Genomic DNA, 17,163 nt, shown 5'->3' on the forward strand with positions numbered 1-17,163 from the left:
TCTCTCCCTCTGTCTCCGTTCTGCCATGGCTGCAATTGATTTCTTAATGTTGGTTGCTTTGCTGTTGGGGCAGCGGCAGACCCAACAAACCTTACAATGAGGTGCTGCAGCATCAACCTCCCCTTTTAAGTAGTGGAAAAAGCCCATGACAATCATGAGTTGTAATTAGACTGGCCCCGATATAGATCCAGCTGCTCAGTGTACTCTTTTGAGCAACCCATAAACAAATAGACTGTAACTAATAAAACATTAAATGAAACGTAACAAATTAAATGGAAATTTGGTTGGCCGGGGTGATGATGCACGCCAGTCTGTAACGCCAAGACTAAAATCATGCTAATGAGTGAGCACAAATTCTGCATGCTACCTAGACCACCTTCAGGTGGCGCAACTTAACCTTATTTAGTCTAAACTCTGCCCATTTCTTGGCTATAATGAATTCCTAGCCCGTGTCTTGCTTGTGTTTGTGCATTTCATTTCCTTCTCCTCTCCCATTAAATTTCTCCCAGTCTCTAGCATATTCCCTGGCTGCCTCTTATTCCCACTTCACACTCATTCCCCTCTTGATCGGTTTGTTTCTTGCTCCTTTCCAATCTCTGTCTCACTCTCCCATTCCTCTTCTCTCTCATAGTTCTCCTCTAGCCCTCTCATTAAATTTGTCATTCCCTTTTCCCCCTTCTGTTTCTTATTTCCTTTCCCACTCTTTCCTCCTTTCCCACTCTTTCCTTCTCTCTCTCATTGTCTCCCTCCCGCTGACCTTTCCTTTCTCACTCCCCATTCTCCCTCCTTTCATTGCGGTTCTCCTTGCCTGTCATTTCCTCTCTCCCCGTTCCTCCCTCATTTCCTTTTTATCCAACTCTGCTGTACCCCTCTCTTACTTATGATCATTGCCTCCCATATATTGGCAGATTGGGATTATCGGTACAATGGTTTGAATGCTGGGAACCATGCATTTGTTGGGGGTCAGTAGCGTTAGGTGACAGTTCACAGAAATCACAGAAACCCCACAGTGCAGATAGAGGCCATTTCGGCCCATCGAGACTGCACCGACACATATCCCACCCGATCCCCGTAACCCCTACACATATCCCACTCTATCCCCGTAACCCCACGTATTTAATCCCCCTAACACTAAGGGTCAATTTATCATAGCCAATCAACCTAACCCGCACATCTTTGGACGAGAAGGGATTGGATTGTGGAGTCATGCTTTATGAAGAGGTTGTTTGGCAGGGTGGGTGGATGGTGTCTGGGTAATGCAGGCTTCCAAGAAGAGGCTCTCGATTGCCTGATATCTCGGGAAGGCCAGGCAGAGTCTATTCATTGATGGACCTGACTGGCAAAAAATACCACAGATGTTTCATCTGCATGGTTGTGTGTGTGTGTGCTTTTGTGCGTGCATTCCTAAAATACTAATTCTATGGATCGGTATTTTTGTGTTAAGACTATTTGGAAAGATGTAGTGCAAGGTTTTTCCCACTCGTGATGAATGAACAGTGTATATTTTGACAGGTGTTGGCACTCTGCTGAACAGATAAGTGAATACCCTAGCCAAGTAAGTTTTAAATACTGGAGAACTGTTTGAGGCCTGCACTGTATAACATTTTGTTCTGCACTACAGGTTCAAAGGACCTTGTTGTAAAAGCACAAATATTAGCTGGTGGCAGAGGAAAAGGGGTATTTGAAGGTGGTTTGAAAGGAGGAGTCAGAATTGTTTATTCGTAAGTATTACAAGGTAAACCACATTTTTAATCCAAACCTTGTATACATGCTTTAGGTAGGGATGCTTGTAAGGTCATCTGTATCTTCTTCCATACATGCAACACGAGCTGTCAATGTTGGAGAAATGTTTGGACAAAGTTTTTTTTTAAATATATGTGACTGAAAACAATGAAAGCAGGTACAAACCCATTTAAACATTTTGGTCTGTGTTTACTTTCAAGAGTGAGGTACATTAAAATAGGCTGTATTTTCAATCCAAACTGAGTGACTCACTTTACAAAATTGTCTTAGTGGCAGGAGGCAGAGGGTGATAGTCGAAGGTTGTTTTTGTGACTGGAAGCCTGTGTCCAGTGGTTTACCGCAGGGATCGGTGCTGGGTCCTTTGCTGGTTGTAGTGTACATTAATGATTTAGATATGAATGTAGGAGGTATGATCAGTAAATTCGCAGATGACACGAAAATTGGTGGAGTGGTAAATAGCGAGGAGGGAAGCCTCAGGCTACAGGACAATATAGACGGGTTGGTTAGATGGGCAGCACAGTGGCAAATGGAATTTAACCCTGAAAAGTGTGAGGTGATGCATTTTGGGAGGACTAACAAGGCAAGGGAATACATACACAATGAATGGTAGAACCTTAGGAAGGACAGAGGATCAAAGGGACCTTGGTGTGCATGTACATAGATCCCTGAAGGCAGCAGGACAGGTAGATAAGGTGGTTAAAAAGGCATATGGGATACTTGCCTTCATTAGCCGAGGCATAGAATATAAGAGCAGGGAGGTTATGATGGAGCTGTACAAAACGCTAGTTAGACCACAGCTGGAATACTGTGTGCAGTTCTGGTCGCCACACTATAGGAAGGATGTGATTGCATTGGAGAGGGTGCAGAGGAGATTCGCCAGGATGTTACCTGGGCTGGAGCGCTTCAGCTATGAAGAGAGACTGGACAGGCTGGGGTTGTTTTCCTTAGAGCAGAGAAGGCTGAGGGGGGACCTGATTGAGGTGTACAAAATTATATGGGGCATAGATAGGGTAGATAGAAAGGAACTTTTCCCCTTAGTAGTGGGGTCAATAACCAGGGGCATAGTTTCAGGGTAAGGGGCAGGAGATTTAGAGGGGATTTGAGGAAAAACTTTTTCACCCAGAGGGTGGTTGGAATCTGGAACTCACTGTCTGAAAGGGTGGTAGAGGCAGGAACCCTCAACATTCAAGAAGCATTTAGATGAGCACTTGAAACGCCATAGTATACAAGACTACGGACCAAGTGCTGGAAAATAGGATTAGAATAGACAGGGCTTGATGGCTGGGCCTCTTTCTGTGCTGTATAACTCTATGACTGAGATTTGGCAGATTTGGTGTAACTAGAAATTATGAAATAATATTCAAAATTATACCATACATATGAATCCAAACTTTGTTTTGTAATTTTGCAGAAATGTACATTTTTTTCTTGTCAGGAATGGTCCTGTGCAGCTGGGATACAAAGGTTAGCAGAGGCCAGTAAGGTAACCCACATCCCTGCTCTATGGCGCAGTACATTTCAAAATCTGGTGCAGCTGTTGAATACACTAGGGGGTCGATTTTAACTCCGGTGCGGGGAATTGTCGTGTTCCCCAAATTTGGTGTTTCTCACACGAATCTAAATGATGCAATTTTAACTCAATTGGCCAATTGATTTCCAACGTGTGGGAACCCTTGGCAAATGAGTATTTCCAGTCAGAAAGTCGAATAATATGACGTCATTATTGCTGCTGCATTTAGGGTCTGCAACAAGCCTTGCTTCTTCTGCAGGCTGCCAACCTTTTGGCATTTGCTGATACACTGAGCTGGAAGCAGAATGGCAAGAGAAAGACCGAGGTCTGCACCCCGTTTTGACGACGTTGCCCTGCAGGCTTTAGTGGAGGGAGCAGGTGCTCTTCCCTTCATCAGGGAGGAAGATGCCTCCCCAGCAGACAAAGGCTGCGTGGCTGCAAGTGGCAGAGGAGGTCAACTCCTTATCGGCTACCTGCAGAACCAAGATACAGTGCAGGAAGAGATTTCATGACCTTCAGCACACTGGAAAAGTGAGTATGAAGTTCCCATCACTCTATCTGATCTCCATTGCCTCTCCTCACCAGAACTCAGCTTTAGCAATCTCTTCCTCCACATCCCACTTGACACTGACATCCATGCACCCTTACCCATTCCCTCTCTCTCTATGCTCACATTCACCTAACTATTCGACTATGCAGCCTTCACACTCCCTATCACTCTGATGCTATGCAAACAACTGACAACACACAGGGAGGGCCCTTGGTCTTGCCACCTCCCTCCATCTTTGTCTCCTTCTAAGCATCTATGCCATAGATTCTCTACACTCACTCCTTCATTCTCACTCAAACTCCACTTGTCTCCCTCATTGCAGGAAAAGAGAGCTCACAATAAAAGAGAACGAGCGAGGACAGGAGGAGGGCCACCATCAGTAGCCCACCTCACCCCCTGGGAGGAGGCGGTCCTAGAGATCGTGGGAGTGGAGGATGAGGCGCAAGTGGGGGACGGACAGACGGGTGCATCACAGCAAGCTGGTGACCGAATAGTTTTCCATCTCATTGACATTGCATGAGTCGCTGATAATGATTCTGAAGCTATAACAGATGGACCTATGATCATCTGCAATGTGCATGTAACCTTGACCTCACATCTCTAACTCTTTCCTTTACTCCCCCACAGGACCATCGAGAGCCCCGGTCCCCACTGTCCAGGAGGAAGAGCCTGAGCTTCCAGACTCCTCTGAGGGCGCAGAATTCAGCGCACCCCGCACCAGCGCAGACACTCACACCTCGGTGGGACCTTCGGGACATAGAGTAGTGTTGTCACCTGGTGTATCACAGCTCACGAGTGAGCATCAGCAGATTGTGGAGACAGGGACAGCAGTGGAGAGTCCTCGTCAGAGGGCGCAGGACTCTGCCAGCTCGGCTCAGCTGCATGTCGACCCTCTGCCTCTGGGTCCATCCGTAAGATCAGCGGGGCTGGAACTCCAGGAACAGATGCAGGAGTCTCCAGGGTCGATGTGAGTGTGGAGCAAATGGAGGAGTCCACAGCGAACATGAGCAAAGCCTTTCTGGAGTCATTGGCGCATGAACGCATCACCATGGAAAGGATGGCAACCTCCATGGAGGAGATAAATCGCCAGGGTATGGAAAACATGGTGAGTGCTCATTATAGAATGACATCTCTTGAGCGATGGGCATCTATTGAACAGAGAAATCAGACCTTCATGGAAGTCCTTCTGAGTAGGACTGCCAGTGCAGATATGGGTCCCCATGGCCCCCTGATGTGCAGCAAGGTGCTCTCAAGCCACTTCCAAGCGCTGGCCCCTTCTGGCCTGTGCAGCTTCAAGTGGGTGAGCAGCAGCCTGGCGCTCCTGTTGCTGCTGCTGTTGTTCCTGGTTCTGCTGGTGCCGCGGCTGGTGTTCGAGCTCATCTAATGCCCAGAAGGGAAGGAAATAAATGGCTCCCATGCTTCTGGTATATGCCTCCATAGAGGAAGCGCTGAGTGAAGGTGGTGAGCGGGGTTTCCCAGGAGGTCACACTGGAGATGTGTGTGAGGCTCCAGCCTTCCACAGGTGTGGTTAAGCCAGGCCTGAAACAACAAAGTCCTGCCACCTGCAAATGATGACTGATCAAATCTCCTCTTTAATGGTTGACCTGCAGCTGATAGTCAGCAAGCCAATAGTGCTCACGCCAGGTTTCACAGGCGTGATCCCCACCAGGTGTGTTTTACGTGGGAAAAGGGTTAAAAATGCAAGGGCCTGTTAAAATGGGATTATAAAGGCCAATTATTGCTGATTAAGGGCCTTAAAGACCAGTCCCGCCTGTTGGAGGCGGGACTGATTCGGGACCATCAGACACGCCTGGGTTAAAATGGCTCGGGGTCGGGAACCAGGCGGGAGGGGTCCCGACCCCCAGTTTTTGCGATTTTAACCCCCCACACGCCTCAAAGCCTGCCTCACGGCTGAGTTAACGTCGACCCCATGTTATTCAATCATTCAAAAAAAAAAACAATTATACTTGATTTGGACATGGCTTTTAATTCTACGTAGATTAAAAAGGTTTTATATCTGATGTTTTCAGCTCATAGCTTTAGTGGTAGGTCAGAAAAGCTACAGATCAATCAATACTAACACAACGCGGTACTTATTTGCCTATTTGTACTGCAACTAAGCACTGTAGAGGAATGCTGCAAGGGGGAGGGATTCAAATTCCTGGGACATTGGAACCAGTTCTGGGGGAGGTGGGACCAGTACAAAATGGACGGTTTGCACCTGGGCAGGGCCGGGATCGATGTCCTAGGGGGAGTGTTTGCTAGTGCTGTGGCGGAGGGTTTAAACTAAAATGGCAGGGGGTTGGTAACCTGAGTGGGGAGACAGAGGAAAGGGAAACGAGGATAAAAGCAAAAGACAGGAAGGAGAGAAACAAAAGTGGCAGACAGAGAAATCAAGGGTTTAAATCAAACATGGTCACAGTAAATAATAATTCTAAAAATCTAAGAGCGTTAAAAAAACAAGCCTGAAGGCTTTGTGTCTTAATGCGATGAGCATTCGTAATAAGGCGGATGAATTAGCTGCGCAAATAGAGGTAAACGAATATGATATGATTGGGATTACGGAAACATGGCTCCAGGGTGGCCAAGGCTGGGAACTCAACATCCAGGGGTATTCAATATTCAGGAAAGATAGGCAAAAAGGAAAAGGAGGTGGGGTAGCATTGCTGGTTAAAGAGGGGATTAACACAATTGTAAGGAAGGATATTAGCTCTGATGATGTGGAATCTGTATGGGTAGAACTGAGAAATACCAAGGGGCAGAAAACGTTAGTGGGAGTGGTATATAGACGTCCAAACAGTAATGCGGAGGTCAGGGATGGCATTAAAAGGGAAATTAGAGAAGCGTGCAATAAGGGCACAGCAGTTATCATGGGTCACTTTAATCTACATATAGATTGGGCTAACCAAATTAGTAACAATACTGTGGAGAAGGAATTCCTGGAGTGTATACGGGATGGTTTCCTGGACCAATATGTCGAGGAACCAAATAGAGATCAGGCCATCTTAGACTGGGTATTATGTAATGAAAAAGGATTAATTAGCAATCTTGTTGTGCGAGGCCTCTTGGGTCGGAGCGATCATATGATAGAATTCTTTATTAAGATGGAGAGTGAAGTAGTTGACTCAGAGACTAGGGTCCTGAATTTAAATAAAGGAAACTACGATGGTATGAGGCGCGAGTTGGGTAGGATTGATTGGGGAATGTCACTCAAAGGGTTGACGGTGGATAGGCAATGGCAAACATTCAAAGATCGCATGGATGAACTACAGAATTTGTTCATCCCAGTTTGGCATAAAAATAAAACAAAAAAGGTGACTCAACCGTGGCTAACAAGGGAAATTAGAGATAGCATAAGCTCCAAGGAGAGGACATACAAAGTGGCCAGAAAAAGCAGTAAACCTGAGGATTGGGAGCAGTTTAGGATTCAACAAAAGAGGACAAAGGGATTAATTAAGAGGGGGGAAAATAGAGTATGAGAGTAAGCTTGCAGGGAACATAAAAACTGACTGTAAAAGCTTTTATAGATATGTGAAGAGAAAAAGATTGGTGAAGTCAAGCGTAGGTCCCTTGCAGTCCGAATCAGGGGAATTTATAATGGGGAACAAAGAAATGGCAGGCCAATTAAATTCATACTTTGGTTCTGTCTTCACAAAGGAGGACACAAATAATCTCCCAGAGATGTCGGGGAACATAGGGTTTAATGAAAGGCAGGAACTGATAGAAATCAGTATTTGTAGGGAAATGGTGTTGGAGAAATTGATGTGATTGAAGGCTGATAAATCCCCAGGGCCTGATAATCTACATCCTAGGGTACTTAAGGAAGTGGCCCTAGAAATAGTAGATGCATTGCTGGTCATCTTCCAAAATTCGATAGACTCTGGAACAGTACCCATGGATTGGAGGGTAGCTAATGTTACCCCACTATTCAAAAAAGGTGGTAGTGAAAACGGGGAATTACAGACCGATAAGCCTGACATTGGTAGTGGGGGAAATGCTAGAGGCCATTATAAAAGATGTAATAGCAGAGCACTTGGAAAACAGTGACCAGATCGGACGAAGTCAACATGGATTTACAAAAGGTAAATCGTGCTTGACTAATCTTCTGGAATTTTTTAAGGATGTAACTGGTAAAATAGATAAGGGAGAACCAGTGGATGTGGTGTATTTGGATTTTCAAAAGGCTTTCGATAAGGTCCCACATAAGAGATTAGCATGTAAAGTTAAGGCACATGGGATTGGGGGCAAGGTATTGACTTGGATAGAGAACTGGTTGGCAGACAGAAAGCAAAGAGTTGGAATAAACGGCTCTTTTTTTCCCGAGTGGCAGGCAGTGACTAGTGGGGTACCGCAGGGATCGGTCCTTGGACCCCAGCTATTCACAATATATATTAATGATCTGGACGAGGGAACTAGATGTAACATCTCCAAGTTTGCAGACGACACAAAACTGGGTGGGTGTGTGTGCTGTGAGGAGGATGCCGAGAAACTCCAGGATGATTTGGACAGGTTGGGTGATTGGGCAGAAGCATGGCAGATACAATATAACGTAGATAAATGCAAGGTTATCCACTTTGGTGTCAAAAACAAGAAGGCAGATTATTATCTGAATGGCAATAGATTGGGAGAAGGGGAAGTGCAACGAGACCTGGGCGTCCTTGTGCACGAGTCGCATGCAGGTGCAGCAGGCGGTTAAGAAGGCAAATGTTGGCCTTTGTAGCGAGAGGGTTTGAGTACATGAACAAGGATGTCTTGCTGCAGTTGTACAGGGCCTTGGTGAGACCACATCTTGAGTATTGTGTGTAGTTTTGGTCGCTTTATCTGAGGAAGGATGTTCTTGTCATGGAAGGAGTGCAGCGAAGATTCACCAGGCTGATACCTGGGATGGCAGGAATGACGTATGAGGAGAGATTGGGTCGATTGGGCTTGTACTCGCTGGAGTTTAGAAGAATGAGAGGGGATCTCATTGAAACTTATAAAATTCTAACAGGACTAGACAGACTAGATGCAGGAAGGATGTTCCCGATGGTCGGGGAGTCCAGAACCTGGGGTCACAATCTAATGATAAGGGGTAAGCCATTTAGGACAGAGATGAGGAATTTCTTCACCCAGAGAGTGGTGAACCTGTGGAATTCTCTACCACAGAAGGCATTAGAGGCCAATTCATTAAATATATTCAAGAAGGAGTTGGATATATTTCTTAAGGCTAAAGGGATCAAGGGATATACGGGGAGAAAGCATGGACAGGTTACTGAATTTGAATGATCAGCCATGATCGCATTGAATGGCGGAGCAGGCTCGAGGGGCCGAATGGCCTACTCCTGCTCCTATCTTCTATGTTTCTATGATGGCTTCATAGATTTATCCATTATAATCCCCATATTTCTTCCCTGACCAGCATGCTTTTCCATTGTGCCATTTGGTTCCTTGCTGCCATACTAAATATTCATATTTACGTTGAACTGTTCTACCACCTATTGGCCCAGAGACCTTTCTAAAAACACCCTGAATCTGGTTGCATTGTTAACTAATAGCCTTGCCTTCTCTTTTGATGTCATCTGCACACTTGGAGACCTTGGGCACGATTTTGCCAGGCCCGAGGAGGCGGGTTTGGAGGTGTGTGAGGTGTTAAAATCGCAAAAAATGGCAGGCAGATCCGATCCCGCCTCTGATCAATTTTCCCACAATCGTGGTTTCAGACCCCGTTTCCATCCCGCCTCCAAGAGGTGGGATAGGCCCTTAAGGCCCTTAAGAACCAGTTAAGTGCCTCTATAATCCCATTTTGAGAGGCCTTTCTGAATTGAACACATTTCCCCGTGCTGCACGTCTCCTCTGGTACACGCCAGTTAATCCTGGTGGCCTCACAAGTGGATTGCTTACTAACAGCTGCAGCTCCACCATTAAAAAGGAGTTTTCAGCAATCATCATTTGCAGGTGGCAGAACTTTGTTGTCTCAGGTCTGGGGGAACTTTTAGTGGCCTACTCATTGTTGTGGAAGTTTGGAGCCTGACACCCATCTCCAGTGTGACCTCCTGGGAAACCCTTCTTCCCACCTTGACTGAGCACTTCCTCAACTGAGGTATATAGCAGAAGCATGGGAACCATTTATTTCCTTTTCTCCTGGACATCCAATTCGGACGAAGACCAGCCGCGGCAGCAGCAGCAGAACCCTGAACAACAGCAGCACCAACAGCAGGAGCGCCAAGCTGCTGCTCGCCCACCTGAAGCTGCACAGGCCAGAAGGCGCCAGCGGGTGGAAGCACATCGCCGTAGGAGATACCCTCAAAACGGGGTTTACAGGCAGAGGATGAGCTAACTCAACATGACTGAGCAGCAGTGCCAAGGAGGCTCAGACTTTCGCGAGAGGCAGTGGGTGACATCTGCGCAATGCTGCAGCAAGACCTGGAGCCCAGAAGAGCGGGTAGACACCCCTTACCAGTGGCCATTAAAGTCACCACCACACTCAACTTTTTTGCTTCAGGCTCATTCCAGGGATAAACAGCAGACATCAGCGGTGTCTCCCAGGCGGCCACACACACTTGCATCACGCAGATAACCGATGCCCTCTTTGCCATCGCACACAATTACATCAACTTCCCCAAGGATCAAGCAAGTGTAACCGTGCATGTGGTTGGGTTCGACAATCTGGCAGGCTTTCCAAGGGTGCAGGGTGTCATTGACTGCACACATGTGGCCCTTAAGACACCCCATCACAATCCAGGTATTTTTGTCATCAGCAAGGGCTTCCACTCCCTCAACGTGCAGCTGGTGTGTGACCACAATAAGGAAATTTTGCATGTTTGCGCCAAGTACCCTGGCAGTTGCCCATGACTCCTTCATCCTGCGCCAGTCTAGTGTGCCTCCGCTCTTCAGTCCGCCAGACCAATTTTTCGGTTGGTACTTGGAGACAAGGGCTATTCCCTGAAGACGTGGCTAATGAAGCCGTTGAGGCGCCCATCCAACGAAGCTGAGGAGCGCTACAACTCCAGCCACATTTCCACCAGATCCATAATCGAGCAAACCGTCGGCTTGCTGAAGATGCGATTCAGATGCCTTGATAGCTCAGGTGGAGCCCTGCAGTATTCAGCAGCCAGGGTCTCCAGAATCGTTGTGGTCTGCTGTGCACTTCACAACATGGCACTGCATCGTAGTTTGCAGTTGGCTGAGGTACAAGTGGCTGATCGCATAACCTCCTCAAGTGAGGAGGAGGAGAGCGACAATGAACAGCTTGCGGAGGCGCAGCACGCGAGCACATTGCTGCCCGGGATGCAAGGGATGCACTCATCTTGGCCAGATTTGCTTAGCCTGCCCAATCAAACACTTTTGCCTCGCAGCTTCTTACCAGAGCATCGACAATGGACCAAAACCTGCGGATTCCTATCACTCTGACCACCATACTGACAATTGCAAGCCGCCCTAAGCCCTCAATGTCGAAGTCCCATTTGTGAAATGAGACAGGCCACAACTTCAACAGTTTGCCATCAAATTTTTTTATCATCACAATTCACGGATGGCTTTCCAAAAATAAACACAACAGAACACCCAAGTGACTACCCTTGTGACTACTTGTGCTTTATCTTCCTCTTACGCGTGCTCCTACGTGGTGCTTCCCCTGTGGGTTCAGCAGATATGGAGGCCTTTTGCTCACTTTCTTGCTGCTCCTGTCTTGACACCTTTGGCGGGCGTCCTCTGGTTTGTGAGCCTGTGAGGGCTCAACAACAGTCTGCTGCTCCTGCGGCTGTGCAGGGGCTGAGACACCCATCTCAGTTGGGTGAGGACTCTGGTGGGGCTCTGACCGAGGGCTCTGCAGTGGCATGGTCGTGTGAACGCTTGGAGAGGAGCCCCCACTTCCTTGTTCTCTGCCACCAACATCCCTCTCATGGGTCAGCCCCACTTCAGAGCTAGCAAGTGGCTTGACAGCACCTTGCTGCACTTCAGGGGGGCCATGAGGTTCCGTTTCTGCACTGGAAATCCTACTCCAGAGGACTTCCATGAAGGTCTGGTTTCTCTGCTCAATAGCTGACCATCACTCCTCAAGAGATGTCTGTCTATTCTGAACAATTACTATGTTTTCGAGACTCTGGCTACTAAATTCCTCCATGGCCGTAGCTATCCTTTCCACGGAGGTTGCCATCCTTTCCGTGGTGATGCGTTCATGCGCCAATACCTCCACAAAGGCTCCGCTCATGTTAGCGATGGACTCCTCCATTCGCTCCACACTCGCAGCGACCCTGGAGACAAAATCTGCCAGAGACTCCCGCACCTGTTCCTGGAGTTCCAGCACCGCTCTCCTTCTGGATGGATCCGGAGGCACAGGGTCAACATGCAGCGGAGCCGAGCTGGGAGAGTCCTGCGCCCTCCGACAAGGGCTCTCCACTGCTGTCCGTCTCCACCATTTGCTGATGCTCACTTGTGAGCTGTGATACACCAGGTGACTACGCTATCTCACGAAGGTTCCACTGAGGTATGAGTGTCTGCAGTGGCGCTGGGTGCGCATAATTCTGTTGACGCTGCGCCCTCAGAGGTTGCAACTTCCTCTGAGGAGTCTTCTGGCTCAGGCTGTTCCTTCTGGACAGTGGGGAGGGGTGCTGTCAATGGTCCTGTGGGGGAGTAAAGGAAAGAGTTGGACATGTGAGATAAACGTTGCATGCACATTGAAGCATCATAATCCATATCAGTCACGCATGCAATGTCAATGAGAGAGATGAAAAACTATTCTGTCACCAGCTTGCTGTGATGCGCCCGTCTGATCGTCCTCCACTCCCACGATCTCCAGGGCCGCCACCTCTGCAGTGAGCTGGGCTATTGCGGGTCGCCCTCTCCCTCTTATTGTGGGCTCTCTTGCAATGAGTGAGACAAGTGGAGTTTGAATGAGAATGAAGGAGAGAGTGTAGAGAATCCATAGCATAGATGCTTAGAAGGACACACAGATGGACTGAGGTGCCAAGACCAAGGACCCTTCCTGTGTGTTGTCAGTTTCATAGCATCACAGTGATAGGGAGTGAGAGAGCTGCATAGTCGAATAGTTAAGTGAATGTGAACATAGAGAGGGGGGATGTAAGGGTGAAGTGGGATGTGGAGGAGAAGGTTGACAAAGCCAGAGTGCTGGTGATGAGAGGCGATGGGGATCAGATTGAGGATCATCGGGATGGAATACTCACTTTTCATGTGCAGAGAAGGTCATGAAACCTCTTTCTGCACTGCAGCCAGGTTCTGCTGCACATTGAAATCGCATTCACCTCCTGTGCCACTTGCAGCCACACAGCTTTGGTCTGTTGTGGAGGCTTTTTCCTCCCTGAAGAAGGAAAGAGCATTTCCTTATTTGCTCTTGCTCCCTCCACCAGAGCTTTGAGGGAGGCCTCATCGAATCAGGGTGCACACTTTGGTCTGGTGCTGGACATAGTTGCAGTAGGAATCCCTCAGATGTATGATGATAAACTTATAAGGCTGAAAAAGAACCAAGGCTGCTTGCAGGCCTTAAATCCAGCTGCATAGATGACGCCATCGGAGGCGAGTTTCAGCATCAAAAGACTCATTGGGCCAGGGGTTCCCACACGCTGGAAATCAAGTGCCCAATTAGGGCAAAATTGCACTTTTGTCCCGCCTCACATCGGAGGCGGGGTCCTGACACGCCGACCACCTGACACGGATCCAGCCTGCCCCCAATGACAAAATCCAACCCCTTGTCTACAATGCTCTTGTTATTTTTAATTTCTCATTAATGATTTAGACAAGAATCACAAAGTTGAACCTTGACGTACCTTAGTGTAGTGTATGTACCCGTTTACCTTTAAGGGAACTATAGAATGTAACCGTTCGCCTTTAAGAGCACTACTTTAGGTGTGGCACTATTTGTTGGCTCATGTATACTGTAATACCGATAGTGACCACACCAGTATATAAGGGTTGTGATACGTTAACTAGGGCAGAATCGCCTGAACCTCTGAATAGTAAAGACCTGTTTTGTTTGTTAATCTTGGAGTCTGTGTATTATTTACAATACAAACCACAGACTTTACAATGGCGACGAGGCCGATCGTACCCTGCGGCAACAGTAGTTCCTAAGCAACTAAGGAGCGTCGAAGTGAGGCACCCGCCCTCGTCGTTCTGCTGGGTGAAAACTCGAGGCTGCAGCGATAGCAAAGAGGAAGATTTTGGCATTGAAAACTTCCATCTGCAACAGGCACTGACGGTCCCTTCTGCCACAGTGAGGAGCGAGCCGATCGACAAGAGAGGCAAGGCTGCCACGGACTGTGAGTAAGGGAACAGTAAAAGAAAATAAGGAAGGAGTAAAACCAGAGGATAAGGGCGGTACACTCGACCACGGTCGAGGGGGGAAAGGAGCCAGACAAAGTCGGGTCCAGAGGCGCTGAGACCGGGAGCAGGCCGGGTGAGACAGAGCCGAGAAATCGGGAATTGGCCGAGAGCCAGTTCAGAGGCTGTAACTGTCCGCCGTCATCGGGGGTACCCGGAGCCGGTTGCCTGCCGCGGGAAGGAGAGCGCTGAAGCCGACGCGCGGGCTGGGGATCTGAAAGCCAGCGGAGAGCGCTGAAGCCGACGCGCGGGCTGGGGATCTGAAAACTAGCGGAGAGCGCTGAAGCCGACGCGCGGGCTGGGGGTCTGAAAGCCAGCGGAGAGCGCTGAAGCCGACGCACAGGCTGGGGACCGGTAGCCAGCGGCCGTCGCCCGCGGGGGAAAGTGTACCCCTCCCGCCAGGGGAAGAAGCGGGAAACCGCCATTGCCGTGGGCGGGGAGAACAGAAGAGCGCGGGGAAAACCGCCATTAAAGTGGGCGGGGAGAGCCGAGAAGCGCGGGAAAGCCGCCATTTTTCGCGGGAAAACCGCCGGGGAAGAAGACGGAAGCGGGAAACCGCCATCTTAGAAAAACAATAATAAGTAAAGAAATACTTGTGTTCTCAAGAAGAGAAGAAGATGCCTAAGCGAGGAAATATTAATGATTTTGATGTTGAGATAGAGGACTGGGCCACGTATGTGGAACGCATAGAAATATATTGCAAAGCCAACGAAATTGAGGATGACGACAAGGCAATAACTTTGTTAAATTCGATGGGAGCAAAAACATACGGGCTCTTGAAACATCTAATAGCACCAGTTAAACCAGTGGACCAGACCTTCGAAGAGATCGTAGCAGTGCTGAAGGATCACTTGAACCCCACACCGTTGATGCTGGCTGAACGATTTAAATTTTACGCAAGAACCCAGAGGAAAGATGAAAGCAATGCGGAATACTTAGTCGAACTGCGTAAGCTAGCGAAATACTGCCAGTTTGGAGGGAATTTGACAGAGGCGCTGCGGGACAAGTTCGTATGCGGCTTGGCCAAAGAAGGAACGCAGAAGCGACTTCTGGAAGAAAACGACCTCACACTGGACAGGGCTGTCCTCATAGCTTCATCGCACGAAGCTGCAGCGAAAGGAACGGCGGAAATGCAGCTAAAGGCGGCGGCACTCGGGGTGGACCAAATTACTGCAAGCACTTCCAAATGCTACCGTTGTGGAAAGACAACGCACGACCAGAATCAGTGCTGGTTTAAGAACCAAGAGTGCAGGAAATGTGGCAAACTGGGTCACATCGCGAAGGTATGCAGGTCCGGAAAGAAGACCAACAAGCAAAGGAAGCCACCACCACAAGAAAAGTACAACAAGGTGCATCAGGTGGCTGAAAAGAGTTCAGACGAACAAAATTCAGACTCTGACCCAAACAGCCAGGAGCTGGATAGTCTGAGAATCCACAATGTGGGTAAAGTAACTGATCTACAGACGATCTGGGTCACACTAAAAATAGCTGGAGTCCAAGTACGAATGGAGCTGGACACGGGATCAGCTGTATCAGTCATCAACCAAAAGGACTACCACCGGCTATTCTCTCACATACCCTTAAGAAATACTAAATTCGTATTACAGACATACACGGGGCATAATGTATACCCCATGGGAAAAATACGAGTCAAAGTGAGAGATAGGGGCAAAGAACACCCACGAATGAATCTGTACGTATTACCTGAGGGAGGACCACCATTCCTAGGGCGGGAGTGGATGCAGAAAATAAACATAGAATGGCACTACCTAAAAGCCATAGGGAAGGAGGACTCGGTGCAAGCTATCAGCTCAGATTCTGAAATGGATGACGTGACGACCAATGTAAACATGGAAGACAAGGCAAAAAGGGAATTGCTGATGAGGGGAAAGGAAACGAAGACAGGCAGGCAGGCCCATGTTACCAAGCAAAATCAAGCTGTAGAGCAGAACCCCAGGTTGACAGAGAATTCTGAGCCTGCTCAAGCTAAGGATTCATCCACGACGGAAGAACACCGAGCTCGGTCCCAAACTTATGTCAAAGTACAACGACAATTAGAACAGTTGAGTGCCCGTCTCGTACAAGAGATGGAAAAGATGAAAAAGTTCTGGGACACCGAATGGGAGACCCTGGAAAGACAACAGAGACAGCTAGCTCAAGCAGAGAGCGACCATAGAGCCATCGTGGCCAAGTACCAATCACATCTCCCTGAGGCTGTTCAGGAACTAGAATATGCACAGAACGATCCAAAGGAAGAGGAATCTTCAGGAAGTCAGGATGGTATTCCAGTTCATCTCTACGACTTGTTGCAAGCAGAGTGTAACGAGTTGAAAGAACAGTATGAACAGGCTCAGACTACAATCCTGGAAGGGGTTAACTTGGCAACCTCCGAAAAGCTAGTTTTACTGGAAGCATATGAACAACAAAAGTCTGAACAGGAGCAAGAATTACAAAGACTGCAGGAGATGTTTGATGAGCTCCAGGCCAAGGCTGACTCATCGTTAGGGATTCAATCCATAGAGGAAAAATTAGTGGTGGAAGACATAACAGAACAGGGAATGCAGGATGTCCAAGAACTCGTTAAATTATTAAAGGAAACACAAAATAAATATGAAGCGGCAATGGCCGAGGTCCAACGACTTGAAGAACAGATTCAACTGGGAATCAATTCAGTGGAAGAAAAGGGAACTGTAAGAAACACAGAGATCGTAAGAATGGGCCCTGAACATGAGCTTAAATCGTCAAAGGAGAGGGGTTTGGAGCAGAAAAAGCTGGAGGAAGCTGAACACATGAAGAAGTCTCTTCAGGAGAGATGTCTGGATGTGGAAACAGCTGCGATAGAAGGATTAAATCACCTGATAACTCAATCCTCGATGGAAGGGGAGGTATTGAGGTCAGTAGTGAAGGAATGGCAGACAACCCTGGAGGAGTGGAATGAATATGAACGCATGAGGAAGTCTTTTAAAGAAAGAGAGATAGAGAAGGAACAGCAGTCGGCTAGCGTCCAGTTGGGTAAGGAAGAAGTAGAAGGGCCTCTCGATGGACT

At 48.0% G+C, this 17,163-nt stretch overlaps 1 protein-coding gene across 1 annotated transcript in view; it reads left to right on the forward strand.

Moving 5' to 3' along the window:
* Nucleotides 1-17,163, forward strand: part of sucla2 (succinate-CoA ligase ADP-forming subunit beta) — an 81,349-nt gene that overhangs the window by 24,803 nt on the left and 39,383 nt on the right. Inside the window, exon 3 of the mRNA XM_086006471.1 lies at nucleotides 1,622-1,721. Within this exon, the coding sequence (XP_085862597.1) occupies nucleotides 1,622-1,721 (100 nt within the window). The remainder of the gene's footprint in view (nucleotides 1-1,621; nucleotides 1,722-17,163) is intronic.

This window comes from Somniosus microcephalus, chromosome 14, assembly GCF_052327205.1.
Source record: "Somniosus microcephalus isolate GS21.2 chromosome 14, FLI_Smic_1.0, whole genome shotgun sequence".
Taxonomy (NCBI): Eukaryota; Metazoa; Chordata; class Chondrichthyes; order Squaliformes; family Somniosidae; genus Somniosus; species Somniosus microcephalus.